Raw genomic sequence first — 14,532 nt, 5'->3', positions numbered from 1 at the left:
AACATTATAGCAATACAGAGAACCTAAATAAACATAGCAAAGAGCCATAGAAAGATCATTCAGCACTGAGCACCCCAAAAGTGATCACTCAGTAATTTATTAGCTGATCATCCAAGTATAAATGTATTACATTGATGTTTTAGTTTGTCTTGGAGCACATTGCAATTTTCATAGTTCGCTATTGTTGTTGATTTTCCAGATTTTATTTTGTTTAGGTCGGTTCAGAATTGGAACAAAATTGGACGAACTAATCACATATTCACATACTTATCTATTTCAATCGAATTAAAAGAGGAACGAGACATAGAGCTCTTAAGGTCACTGCCAGTTTTGCCTATCATCATAACTAATTCTGGGCACCCCTACACCACCAAGAGGACCACTGACTGATAAAAGTTCACTTATGATGCATGCTGAATGTTTCTCAACGATAGATATGCAGCTCGATCCTTTTGATTTTGACTCCAAATCATTGCATTTTCTAACGTCAAACCACTTTACAGTGGATTAATTTTTCATTTCCACATCCATGACTTCCATTGAGGTGGTGGCGTAGCTCCCAAACGCCCTCTAAGTGGCCTTGCGCTGTACCAAAAAAAAGACTAGTCAGGCTGGTTCGTTGGTAGTGTTAAAGAAAATTATCCATTTCTTTGACCAATCTGTAGTTATGTGACATGCGGTACTTTGTGAAATCTCGAGTCCTCTAAGACCTGCCTTCGTTTTAGAAACCAGAAAATCATGTAATTGCAAGCCGATAGAGTTGGTTCACGTAATTCATCAAATACCTGGGGGGCACAGGCCAGACAATGAGGTTTAAATGTAGAGTATGAAAAGTTTGATGGAGATGCTGGTGTTGGATTTGAACCTAATATTATTGCACATGGGAGATGGATGGTTCAGCCATGAGAGAGTGCAGTAGTACCCAAGTTGGGAAAGTTACGGTTCAAAACACAATCACGAAATGCCATAAGAAAAGAAAAATCAAGCGCATCATTTTCATCAAATCGGAATTGCACAAGAGACATTATGGACTCCTAATTGCCACATATGACAATAAGAAATTAGGCGAGTGAGAGATTGAGAATTTCATTGTTTCTTATGACGATATACACACACATGATCAATGTTAGAACCAAACATAACAAAGACTAACAAACAGACATTATCCCATGATAGAAGAAATATAAGGATCAGAACTAGTGCCCCATGAACAAAACGTAAGCAACTGACAGCCTACGCCGCTTTCAAGTTTTGGTACTTACAGGAAATGCATGAGGTATCAACGGGGAGGAATGGCGTAAGGTCCTTCCAATAAACCTTCAGAAATCCATCCATATGCTGCCCCTGTCAAGTGTATAGCTTCCAGCTAATATATGAAGGGTCATCGCAATCTTTTCAAGTTGGAGAGCCACATTACACAGATGGGTCGACATTCCAAAGGCCTCCCAGCTCCACAGCATCCCGTCGGAGCTCTTCCGCTAAAACCTGCAATAAGGATAAAATGTTAAATGCAAAATCATCACAAGCTGTAATGACTAAAATCTCACTGAATATCCATGGGCAAGAGTAGTCAGTAGTGTAACAGAAATTTTTTTGGTATCGTACATTCCTTGGCTGGATTGGCGGAGTAAACAGCTAGGAGAGCTATTATTACGTAGAACATGTTTAGGACGAGTAATTCCACCAGCTGGGATTACAAATCCAATAAATATACACATCCCTGAATTCAACATCCCACGGTTTTATCTCCAAAAACCATTACCTCTGAATGCTAGAAATGCGGGTGTCTATCCGATACATAAAATAAAAAACAATACAGAATACCTATCCTGTTATGACAACCTTAGCTATAAGTTGACAAACTCAAGTTACAAAAGTGCCAAAGTAAGACGACTCAGCAAGTTTTGCATTCACTTTCAGTCACTGAAAGAGGAGCAAATAACAAGTCTTTTGACAAACATGGAAGTATTTCTGTACCTAAAAATGATGTGGGAGTAGGAAGGAACCCCCAAACCCAATTTGGTAGCCACGCCCTTGTGTTTGGTTGGAGCCTAGGAGAGCAAAGCAAATAAAGTTTGGAAATCGATGGAACTAGGTGAGGTGATGATAAAAGAAAGGAAAAAGCTGAGCTCATCTTGGGTAGAGTGGCGTATTAGCAGTATAGACTATAGAAGGGGTTTCCAATTTCTTAGGCATTCCTACAAAATAAGTGTGACAAGCCCGTGAGGCCCTACCGTCGGGGCATGAGCATCATCGAATTGGTTATTTGGGAACGAGTCAGACTAAAAAGGAAGTTGGTTAGTCAATTGTCGGTTGTTCTTGTTGCTAAGGCATCATATTTGTCTCTGTTGATCTTTTTCTAAAACCATGGAGGGTAGGCATTAATTTAGATACTTTTTCACTTTATTCTCATTTTGTTATATGTTAGCAAGCACTTGTATCCCAGTATGCTGAATAAGATTTGGTGGCATAGATTTTTTATTTCAGGTAGTGGAGGCTAGTTCACACTGCACCAGGCATTTTGGTTACAAGAGCTCAACCCGTAAGATTTTTTATTGATGAATAAGCATTCACTCTGCAAGGATATGATCTGTTATTACCTTGCATCCGAAAGATGTATTAGTTGTTAATTTTTATGGGTTCAAGTTCAACTAAGGGAAATACATGTCACACGGAAGCCAACTCTAGATATTACTCTCCGACTGCTATGGATGTTTAAGTATTTTATAATGTATCTTACGGGTTGAGCTCTTGTAACCAAAATGCCTGGTGCAGTGTGAACTAGCCTCCACTACCTGAAATAAAAAATCTATGCCACCAAATCTTATTCAGCATACTAGGATACAAGTGCTTGCTAACATATAACAAAATGAGAATAAAGTGAAAAAGTATCTAAATTAATGCCTACCCTCCATGGTTTTAGAAAAAGTTCAACAGAGACAAATATGATGCCTTAGCAACAAGAACAACCAACAATTGACTAACCAACTTCCTTTTTAGTCTGACTCGTTCCCAAATAACCAATTCGATGATGCTCATGCCCCGACGGTAGGACCTCACGGGCTTGTCACACTAATTTTGTAGGAATGCCTAAGAAACTAGAAACCCCTTCTATACTGCTAATACGCCACTCTACCCAAGATGAGCTCAGCCTTTTCCTTTCTTTTATCATCACCTTACCTAGTTCCATCGATTTCCAAACTTTATTTGCTTTGCTCTCCTAGGCTCCAACCAAACATAAGGGCGTGGCTGCCAAATTGGGTTTGGGGTTCCTTCCTACTCCCACATCATTTTTAACATGGTTGAAACCTAATATGAGGTAATCATTCTAATTCTGCATTCTTCCCTTCTTGCACCAAAGTTTATGCACATTTAACCGTAGACAGCTCAAATGCAAAGAATGCAAAGCCAAATTGAACAACTGCAGTCTGAGCTCCTTTTCCTTCGTGGAGACTCCGGTGGGTCTTTTGAGGAGCTTCAAGTATAGCACTAACTTGAGTTTCTTTTCAGAATGTGCTCTGTAGTTTAGTGTTGCAATAACAATATGTCAGTACTCATGTCATCCCCAATCGATGGGAGTATTGGCGAGAGAGGATTGAGACAATCAGTACACATGTCCACCCTTTAGTGATGTATGGACAAAGTGGCTGCTCTCTAAATGTTTTATCATTGTACTAGTGGCCTCCTATACCTCCAAAATCAAGGGACGTTATACTGGGGTACCATGCCCCCAATTTAAAGCCAAATGCATCAGGCCTAGAGACCCGATTCTATTTCTGTGCTCATTAACTAGCATTAGAGGGAGCAGTTTTAGTGTTACGTATATTTGTTTCTCTGTTTCCCAGAAGCACAAGATCTCTTTGCTTGAAGCAAGCAATGCAGAGCTAAGAGGGAAGCTTCAAGAAAGCCAAATTGCTTGTGAACATCTTGCGCAACATGCTCAGGTTTGGGGGTTCCTTCCTGCTCCCACATCATTTTTAACATGCTTGAAACCTAATATGAGGTAATTATTCTAATTCTGCATTCTCCCCTTCTTGCACCAAAGTTTATTCACATTTAACCCTAGATAAAATGGCAGTATCTTAGTTGCACAAAGCGGGGGTGGGAGCGACTGTATATTTTTATATATTATATTATATATATTTCACAATTAGTGAGCAGTGCAAGTTAACTTATGAGCTCCCAACTACTACCAAAATTCATTTATTGTGCTTTTTGGTTAGTGGGCCGACCCCACTTGTCTGCCCCTGCTTGTTGGTTAGAGTTACTTCTCTATTGAGGCATCTATAGGATGCGCATTTGCATGAGACCCCACAACTTCCTCCACCAGCTTGGCATCCACACCTTGTTGTCTTGCACAATAAGTGTCTATTGCATGTGCAACAAAGTCCAGAAGCAATTGTTCTTGCTGTATTGTCCGTGGAATACTTTATCAAAGCTAATTTTTGCAACAAAATCAAAAGGTAATGTTTTTAGTTCAAAATTTGAAAACACTAGTGACTATGGCAGTGAAATTGTGACATTAAAGCAAAGTTAATTGTCTGATAAGGCTAACTGAATTGGACAACCTTTTTGGAAGGTAACTGTAAGCTCGATGCTTATACGTGCAGGTGAGGCGGAAGACCAGGTGAAAGAGTTAGAACATTCTTCTCTTCAGGAGAAACTTGATATGGAGCTCAAGGATTCAGACAGAAAACTTGAACAGAAGGAGTTAAGTAGTAACTAAGTACTTTCTCTCTTGATTGAAAACTTCTGCGTGTATCTTGGTAGCTCCCTGTCTTTCAGTTATTTATTGTTGGCAACTAGATTCGCAAGTGGTTATTGTACTACTTGTAGTTCCACGTTCATTACAAGATGTAACTGCAGCAATGTAGCAAGTTGACAGACAATTATCTCTGCACTGAGGGAAAACTTTCAACCTTAATAAGCAACCTAACTATTAGCCTTATCAGACAATTAACTTTACTTTAATATCACAGTTTCACTACCATAGTCATTAGTGTTTTCAATTTTGAACTAAAAATATTACTTTTTGATTTTGTTGCAAAAATTAGCTTTGATGAAGTACTCCACGGACAATACAGCAAGAACAGCTGCTTCTGGACTTTGTTGCACCTGCAATAGACACTCATTGTGCAAGACAACAAGGTGTGGATGCCGAGCTGGTGGAGGAAGTTGTGGGGTCTCATGCAAATGCGCATCCTATAGATGCCTCAATAGAGAAGTAACTCTAACCAACAAGCAAGAGCGGACAAGTGGGGTCGGCCCACTAACCAAAAAGCACAATAAATGAATTTTGGTAGTAGTTGGGAGCTCATAAGTTAACTTGCATAGCCCACTAATTGTGAATATATATATATATCTCCCGCTCTCGCTCCCGCTCCCGCTCCTGCCCCCGCCCCCGCTTCCGCTTTTGTGCAACTAAGATACTGCCATTTTATCTGCGATTAAATGTGAATAAACTTTGGTGCAAGAAGGGGAGAATGCAGAATTAGAATGATTACCTCATAGTAGGTTTCAAGCATGTTAAAAATGATGTGGGAGCAGGAAGGAACCCCCACACCTGAGCATTAGGAGCACGTTGCGTAAGATGTTCACAAGCAATTCGGCTTTCTTGAAACTCCTCTCTTAGCTCTGCATTGCTTGCTTCAAGCAAAAAGATCTTGTGCTTCTGGAAAACAGAGAAACAAATTTACGTAACACTAAAACTGCTCCCTCTAATCTAGGTAATGAGCACAGAAATAGAATCGGGTCTCTAGGCCTGATGCATTCGGCTTTAATTTGGGGGCAAGGTACACAGTATAACGTCCCTTGAGTTCCTTGATTTTGGAGGTATAAGAGGCCACTAGTACAATGATAAAACATTTAGAGAGCAGCCACTTTGTCCATACATCACTAAAGGGTGGACATGTGTACTGACTGTCTCAATCCTCTCCCGCCAATACTCCCATCGATTGGGGAGGACATGGGTACTGACATATTGTTATTGCAACACTAAACTACAGAGCACATTCTGAAAAGAAAACTCAAGCTATACCTGAAGCTCCTCAAAAGACCCACCGGAGTCTCCACGAAGGAAAAGGAGCTCGGATTGCAGTTGTTCAATTTGCCTTTGCATTCTTTGCATTTGAGCTATCATTGGGTCATGGACCTCACGGTTGATCTAGTAGTAGAAATAAAATGAGATGTCGCTAAAAGTATATCATGCCAAACTTGTCCAAGAGTAAATCCGCTTTAGGTACGGAAACTAACAAAGGCTTTGTTCTGAATGTTGTGAGCATGATTTGCAAACTTCAAAGTGTTTAAGGTCTCCTCAGCATTTGTGTTTGCAGAACTTACACAAGCTACATTCATAAAAAAGTAAAGGAAAGAGGATACCGAACAATTAGAAAGCAAAACCAGAGATGTCTAAGGTGTTTTAAGTTAGGATGCTAGCCAATTATTGTAAGAGACTATAGTTTGGTCAGCATACCTATCATGACTGTTTTGCTGTTTCTTCCAAGCGAATCCTACAAAATCACATGCCATATTAAGTCACAAACTTCTTCAACGTTAATGAATAAAAGCAGCATCAATTCCATTGCTAGGCAGACACAATAATAGACGCAAGGCTTCAATGATACCTAAAAACATTACGATCCATTCCCAAAGCATGTCAAACAAATATAAAGCAAACAATTTATTCAAAGTGAAAAACCATCGATCCCACTTGAAACTTCATACGGTATGACTCTATCGGGTCAGAATGACAACAAAGTACGTTTCTCGATCCTAAATGTTTCTCTCGTAAAATTTTCGACTTCCTGTAATAGTAATGCCTTCAAAAATCTTATCCTCAACAAAAGATTTCATCCTAATAAAACTTCTGTTTTTCAAGTGAAGTTGTTAAGATTGCAATATTATTGGTAACATTTCAAATGAGGTAGTGTTTTTTGTCATCAATATATGCTAAAATACAGTGTCACTGGTCAAAGGAAAATCAATCGATTGGCCCTGAGAAAAGCCCAAGGGAACCACATTTGTATGCATATTAATTGGTCACAGGATCAAAACAAATCTTTGGCCCACCTTTTGTGTGCACAACTCTAGAGCCATGCAAAGTTCCAACAATTAGAGGAGCTCATCAGCAGATTAAAAGTCAACTATTGTTGCAGTATGCAGCAGAGGTGCTGAGTAATAACAAGCACTTAAGGCTTGATGATTCGTATGGTTTATGTATAATGCTACAGCCTGCATGGCCAAGCACTTTACATCAAATATTGAACATTTCAATTTCCGCTATTTTTAGAGCAATATTTTTTGTTGCTTCGAGTGTGGATATCCTATTTTTCATTATTCCCATTAAATTTCTTTCCTTTATCCTACTTCAGAGTTAGAATGTTGAAGATTCTCATCAACAAGGCAACAAGTACTGAAGTGTTAGCATTAATTCCTACGTTTAATAGTTGATACCGATGAGCAGGTAATAGTGTCAATAAATTCAACAGGAAATAATTTGTGGAACACTTTTTTCACATTATAGGCATGAAAAGGAAACTTTTTCAATTACCTGTAACAGACGCGTTAACTTGCTATCACGATATGGAACATGGCCTCCTTTCCGCTTCTTCTCGTTTCCCAAGGCACTTGTCACATTACCAAGGGCCAGCAATCCCTTATTGATATCAACACCTGGGGTATAGTCACCGTAAAGTAAATAAAAAAGGAGAAGTTTTTTAGCTATGCCCTCAAGAATATCCAAAGACAACTATAGTACTACTTATCAATAGATAATTGAGATAATATTAAAATAATATTATCATAGTTTACTATCTTCGGAGAAACGCATCCCATCTGCTCGAGTTCGCTTCGCTCTTTTAGAACCAGCAAGATCCACTAAATGAAGTTTTGCACACAAGATATCATCTCCACCATCCTTTTGCTCCATGGATATTGTGAATATAGCATGTGAATGACTGCAAGATTACATAAAAATACCATTTCATTGAAAGCAAAACAATTAAAATCTAAGTACTAATGCCATAAACAAAATATATTCAGTTTATCTCGTCAAGTATAAATGAGGACATAATAAAACTTACTTGAATCATAAGCAAAAAAACACACGCTAATTGTGCAGCTCATATTATTGACTAGCCAGTTCAGTATGCATTTTGTTGTCAGAGTATGATCCATCCATAACAATGAATAATTGTGTCAACTCATACAAAATCATAAACAGAAAAATAGAGAACGATGGCAAATATTGTAGTTTAAGTAATTATTTGACCAATATTAACCAAAAAAAGGGATAAAACAAATTAAGTCGTGCACTCGAGTTCAATTTAGGGCCACATAATTATAAGCAAAGCGTGAGTAGAATTGAAGAGATAAAATAAAGCACATGACAAAAACAACTCCTATGCTGCAATAATGTTAACAAAAGCACCAAAGAATAGCTGCATTTGCATCCAACCAATATATTATGTACATTCTATAAACTGCAAACCTTGATTGACTATTCATATTTGTGCTTCCAGTAGCACGAGATAATGCACCAAGCATAAGAAATGAAGCCATCTCCTCTTTCGTTCTGAGCTCTGCCTCCGTCACACAAACAAGTGTTATCCCCCCATCCCAGTCTCTCTGATTTGAATAGGAACTCTTGCGAGTCATGGGCTCTGATTCAGTAAAGCATATACCACTTCCTTAAATATCTGCAATGCCACCAGTTCATTGAAAGAAAGTCAATGACCTATCCTACGGGATTAACAAAACACAATTCAGAAACACAACAAAATTAGTTCGTGTACTTACCTTAGTAAACGATACTCTGATTAGGAATTCAGTGGAATCTCTAGTTGCATGCACTGTGGAAAATATAGTTTCCACCACCTTAGGAATGATTCCACCGTTGTGTTCTTGTCCATTGTAGCTTGTCCTCCTTAACTGGACTCATGAGATTTATCAAATACTTTGGTGTGTATAAGTAGGTTCCCCCAAACCATGAGTGTAATCGCCCCATGCTCAATTTACTATTGCATCCCAATGGTCAAAATTAGTTGCAACAAGCACATCTGTAGAAGAATACTGCAAAATTAAAATCAAACACCTTGAATTGAAATTGTCCACCTAAAAAGAATGGATGCATCAGTAAAACTAAGTCTCACATTGCACAGTACAAAGGTAATTTGAAGTTTACAAGTGTGAGCACCCTCAGCTCAATAGCTAGTTTTAGAGTTGAGTTCTACCCAATAGCATGTAAAATGGAATCAGGACCACAGCACCCAAAGATAGATAGGGTATATCCTTGGCTTCAACGGGACAGCCCCACATTAGTGAGGGTGTGAAGCAAATTACCACCTTGTTTGATCATGGAAGTATGGGCAGCTTTAAGGGCACCCTCACTTCAATAGCTAACTTATTTAGTTTAGTTATGCCAATCATAATATCATATCGAAGTACCCCCTTATGGGTAGAGTCAAGGGTGCATGTCGTTGGTCTACACACGGCATTGTCTCTCTTTTTCGTAAAACCAATCAGTACAAGTAACGTCATAGATTTCACATCTATCACTGTAAATTCAGAGAATTATAATTGGTTTGTTGATTGTTTACATTTTGGTTTTCTATGTGGGTCTTTTATGAATCTCAAAACTGTTGTTTGTGTGGCTTTAACTTTATAGAGAACAATAGTAGGTAATATGATTGATGTGATTTACAGAAATTATCTCTATGAAGTGCCTTTAGGGATGGGCATTCACTCGTACTATGATAAAAAGGGCCCCTCATTGGCTTCAGCCATAGGCATTAGGCATTTGTTACTGAACATCTTTAATGTTGATTTATATCTTTGTGATAATTTTTATTACTGATTCTTTTTCAATGTTATAAAAGTCACTAGGCGCTAGTCGGCCGGCCAGCCAGGCTAATTAATTGGGGATTAATTGGCGCCTAGAGATTAGTCGGTTTTTCCTTTTGTTTATTTTTAAAAATATTCTCATCCCCCCTCCCCCATTTTTGAGTAAGTAGAACATAATTACCACAAAACATTAATTCACATCCAAAAAGAGGAAATAGAGCCTACATACATGTAATTTCATAAGAAACAGAGCCTACATACGCATAAATTCACTTTATCTTGTATAGTGTAGATGTATACATTATCGATTTAGGTTTAGGTTTAGGTTTAGATAAAGATCATTTATATTGTATAGTGTAGATGTATATATTACTCTCTCCGTCCCAAGTTGTTCGTCTACTTTTTGAATTTTGCTTGTCCCAAAATGTTTCTCTACTTTGAAAGACTAATGGATCAAAAGCTAGACAATTCCCTTTTTGCCCCTCATTATTTGAGTTAAAGTAATCTTTTTCAAAAGTTGGAGGGTAACTCTTTTGGAAAATTGAGCATTTAGAGGTGTAATGATTATGTTCCCTCCCCAAATTGAACAAACAAATTGGGACGGAGGGAGTATATTAAAACTAAACTAAAACCCTTATAGTATCTTAACACAATATTTAACCCCTTAGATTTACAAAATAAAGAATTTAACCCACGATTAATCCCGCCTATCCGCCTAATTCTTCGATTAATCCCGCCTAACCGCCTAATCCTGCCTAGCCGATTAGCCGCCCAATTATCCTGCATAGCGGCTGACTAATCATCTTGCCGCCTAATTCAGCGCCTAGACCCCTAGTCGAGGCGGCGGACCACCGCCTGGGCCAACTTTTAGAAAGGATGTTTTTTATATGAATCTATAATACTCTTGTAGTGCATTTATAGCAAAAGTAACCTCAACAAGTGTATATCCTAAAATCTGGGGACAAAAAATGACACATTTGCTTGTCTACATCTTGTGGCGCTCATTACTCTTCTTGTTAGCTATCTATCAATTTACTCCAGATGGCCTAAGAGAATTTTGATCCACAGATGGTTAGTGCTTGTGTTTGGAGGAGAATCAGATGCTAAGTCTGGGTGTCAGTTGGCAAAACTAGTCCAATAGAGCACTAGGTAACAAACTCCATTGTCAGATTCTAAGTGCACCTTTGCCCCGGGTGGAAGGGGAAGTATGTGGACCTTCAACCTCGATTGCATAGTTTCCCTTTTAGTACATCCAATGGAACAACCATTCTCCATGTAAATTAGCTTATAGTAACAAACAATTAACATTGATGTTGATCTGTTTCAACATTTTGGGAGATTTATCACATTGGACTCAAAATGACTATTCAACAGGGTCATCCCTACTGTAAGTGTGACTCTCCTCATACAAACATCCAAGTATCAGATCTTTGGAAAGATAAACCATATTCAGCAACTTTTTGGAGAACAGATGGGAAAATTATGCAGTAAAGTAGACTGTTAATCCTAGCCAAGACCAGAGAGTCTTGCTATACCTTGGAAAATTACATTAGCTCAAAAACTTAATTGTTTTCGACAATCAACAAATCAAAGAAAGAATGGTATAATAGAACATTAATAGAAGAAGAGGCTTTACCTAACTTCTTCACTCACATCTTTTGTCCTACATGGAAACCTTCTAAGCCACTATCAGTCCCAACCCAACTGAAACCGGTATCTTTGGAAACACCCCTCACCTTCATCAAATCCCTGACTTCACTCACACTATCCCATTTCCCAGCAGCTGCCAGAGTATTAGACAAAGCAACATAAGCCCCCGGACGACCTTCATTACTCAACTTGAATATCTCATTGGCAGCTATGTTTGCCATATCGACTTCACCATGTAATCTACAAGCACTAAGCAAAGCCGCCCACACATCTGAATTAGGCTTTTCAGGCATTCTTATTAGAAACTCCCACGCCTGGTTTAAACTTCCAGCTCGCCCCAAGAGATCAACCATGCAAGCATAGTGTTCCATCTTTGGTTTCATAGAGTAATCTCCCTCCATGCTATTGAAGATATCTTGACCTTTTTCTACCAAACCGGCGTGTCCACAAGCCGAAAGAGCACTAAGGAATGTAACATAATTAGGTTGAGTTTGTTCATCTATTTGCATTTGGCTGAAAAGTATTAGTGCTTCCTCTGGATGTCCGTTCTTCCCATAACCATCGATCATGGAAGTCCAAGAGAACACATTCCTTTCAGCCATGGAGTCAAAAACTCTTCTTGCTTCCTCAATTCCTCCACATTTTGCATACATGTCTATAAGCGCGCTTCCCATTTTAATGTTACTGAAGAATTCTGTCTTCATAAGTTGAACTTGGACTTGTTGACCGATTTCAAATGCTGATAATATAGAGCAAGCACCAATAATGCTTGCAAAAGTTGATATCGTTGGCTCAAAATCCAACCGTAGCATGTCAATATAAACCTCAATCGCCCTCTTAGCTGTTTCCACTGATTTGCTATAGCCTTCAATCATCGCATTATAAACCACCACGTCTTTTTCTCGCAATTTCTTGAATATCTTCTCAGCATCTTCCACGGAACCTTGATTCATGTATCCCGAAATTATCGATGTTGAACAAACCACATTACTTTCCAACATCATGTCATAAACTCTTCTTGCATAATCTATTCTCCCAGTCTTAACATATGAATCAACAAGCCCCGTATGAAGAAAACCATCGACTTCCACATCCGATTTCACCACCTGGGCATGGACTTGCTTTCCCATACTACTTGCCACTGACAAAAAACTCTCACAAGTAGAAGCCTTCAAAACCATCGAAAAGGTGAACCCATCGGGCTTTTGATTGGAAAAACTCAACCTCCTAACCAAATTCAGAGATTCAAATACCTTCCCCTTTTTCACGTAACCAGAAATCATATAATTACAAGCAGAAACAGTTGGTTGGGGCATTTCATCGAACACCTGGCGGGCGTAGGCCAGACATCTACATTTGATGTAGAGAATGAGGAGTTTGATGGATATGTTGGTGTTGGGTTTAAACCCAGTTTTAAGAATGTGGGAATGGATCTTTCGGCCATGGGATGGGTTGTCTGAGTTGATGTAGTGTTGCAGGGCAGAGGAGAGAAAAGTGGCAGTTGGTGGGTTCAACAGGTTGTTCGTTTCTAGTGTGACCAGTTGTTTGGAGCAATGGATTGACGAGGAAAAGGCGGATTTGATTATGGGTTCAGAAAACTTCCATCTCAATAGGAATAACATTGGTGTCAAATAGAAGGAAAGAATTCACTCCTAATCGAGAGCAAAAGAAACAAGCAATCTTATATTTTTCAGTAAAAATGCAGAGACAACAATCAAGGAATCACAGGCCCTAACATGAAATTGGGTTGGCGCTTTTCTTACTAGAGGTCAGGCGGAGACGGTGAGACGGCAGCGAAAATGGGACGGCAAGAGAAAGGCGGGACGGTGAGACAGCGAGAGATGGGCGGCGACGGTAAGAGGGCGAGAGACCGGCGGTAGACGTCGGCAATGATTGCATCGGTGACGTGGGGGTGGGCGTCGATGGTGGCGGGGGTGGGTGTCGGTGGTGGACCGGTGGTGATGAAGATGAGAATCAGACGATTCAGGGGAGAGAGGAATATTTGAGAGAGAGACCAGGAAGAGGAAGAAACTGGTTTGAGATTTATTTTGACGTCTAAATCTAGCTCAAAGAAAACTTATCCAGAAAGTTAGCTCAAAGAAATATTTGAGGGAGAAATGAAAATTGCTAGCTAAAGAAGCCTTATTCCGGGGGTCATTGCTAGCTAAAGAAGCCTTATTCCGGGGGGGGGGTTGAATATTTGAGAGAGAAATGGAAAATGCTAGGTAAAAGAAAATTTATTCTGAAAGTTCTTTGCATAGAGTTAGTTGAGATTTATTTTGATATGTGTAATTCAATCATCAAAGTGATTCTTAACTATTAATTGTTTTTTTCGGAATACTTTCTTTATAAATTGAGAAATTGATTTGCGGGCCTCTTAATTTTCAAAATTCCCGAATTTTGAATTATCACTAATTTCAATTATCAAATTGACTCCAAAAAGTACGCGAAAATCGATTGATCTGAACCGTCCACTTCTAAAGTGAACGTAATCGGGAAGGATCTATTTCCCTATAATTGGAGACAATCACAGTGTCCCTACACCCTCCTCCACTGCACATAGTTCTAAGGGTCTGTTTGAATGGGATAGAAGGATGGGGTAATAACAAACGCGGGGATTAGAAAATTTAAATACCCTGTAGCATTGGCTTGGCTGGGCAAAAGGGGAGGGTATTAGTTAATACCCCTTCCGATTTAGGGCAATTTGTCTTTACGTCTAAAAAATAAAAAGTAATTCCCATCAAATCTCCTCTAATTAGCGAAACATTAAAATCCTATGAAAATGTCTAAAACCCTAAACACTGAAAGTGTCTAAAACCCTAAACACTAAAAGTGCCTAACCCCTAGGGTACCTTATAAAAGTACCTAAATCTCAGGATACCCTGTAAAAATGCCTAACCACTAAGGTACCCTTGAAAATGCCTAAACCGCTAAAACTCTACAATAGGAAAGTGCACCCTAAAACTTCTATGAAAGTGCATAAACCTAAATCTTAGGGCTCTATGAAAGCGCCTAAACCTAAACCCTAGGGTATCCTAAAAT

At 39.0% G+C, this 14,532-nt stretch overlaps 1 protein-coding gene across 9 annotated transcripts; it reads right to left on the bottom strand.

Annotated features, from left to right (window-relative positions):
- Positions 1–49: 49 nt before the first annotated feature.
- On the bottom strand, positions 50–13,526 carry LOC131316055 (pentatricopeptide repeat-containing protein At1g28690, mitochondrial). 9 transcript variants are annotated; one of them, XR_009196987.1, is made up of 9 exons: positions 8,797–9,038; positions 8,489–8,696; positions 7,810–7,955; positions 7,550–7,671; positions 6,473–6,509; positions 6,253–6,344; positions 6,038–6,163; positions 1,263–1,485; positions 50–585 (listed from the first exon to the last, which is right to left on the bottom strand). XR_009196987.1 is itself a non-coding variant. In XM_058345325.1 (8 exons), the coding sequence occupies exons 2-8, from the start codon at positions 8,653–8,655 to the stop codon at positions 1,414–1,416; spliced, it is 762 nt and encodes a 253-aa protein (XP_058201308.1). In that variant the 5' UTR covers positions 8,656–8,696; positions 8,797–9,038; the 3' UTR covers positions 1,078–1,413. The 9 variants fall into 9 exon arrangements, 6 of the variants coding, with proteins under 6 accessions (XP_058201308.1, XP_058201307.1, XP_058201304.1 ...); XR_009196988.1 differs by lacking the exon at positions 6,038–6,163 and having other exon boundaries at positions 8,797–9,035; XM_058345325.1 differs by lacking the exon at positions 50–585 and having other exon boundaries at positions 1,078–1,485.
- Between the last annotated feature and the right edge of the window lie 1,006 nt (positions 13,527–14,532).

This window comes from Rhododendron vialii, chromosome 2a (genome assembly GCF_030253575.1).
Source record: "Rhododendron vialii isolate Sample 1 chromosome 2a, ASM3025357v1".
Classification (NCBI taxonomy): domain Eukaryota; kingdom Viridiplantae; phylum Streptophyta; class Magnoliopsida; order Ericales; family Ericaceae; genus Rhododendron; species Rhododendron vialii.
Note: the sequence above shows the minus strand (reverse complement) of the source record. Positions and strands in the feature narration are given on the sequence as shown.

Excerpts from the sequence above, each read along its gene's own strand:
- LOC131316055 (XM_058345324.1), bottom strand. The coding sequence starts at position 13,112 with ATGTTATTCCTATTGAGATGGAAGTTTTCTGAACCCATAATCAAATCC.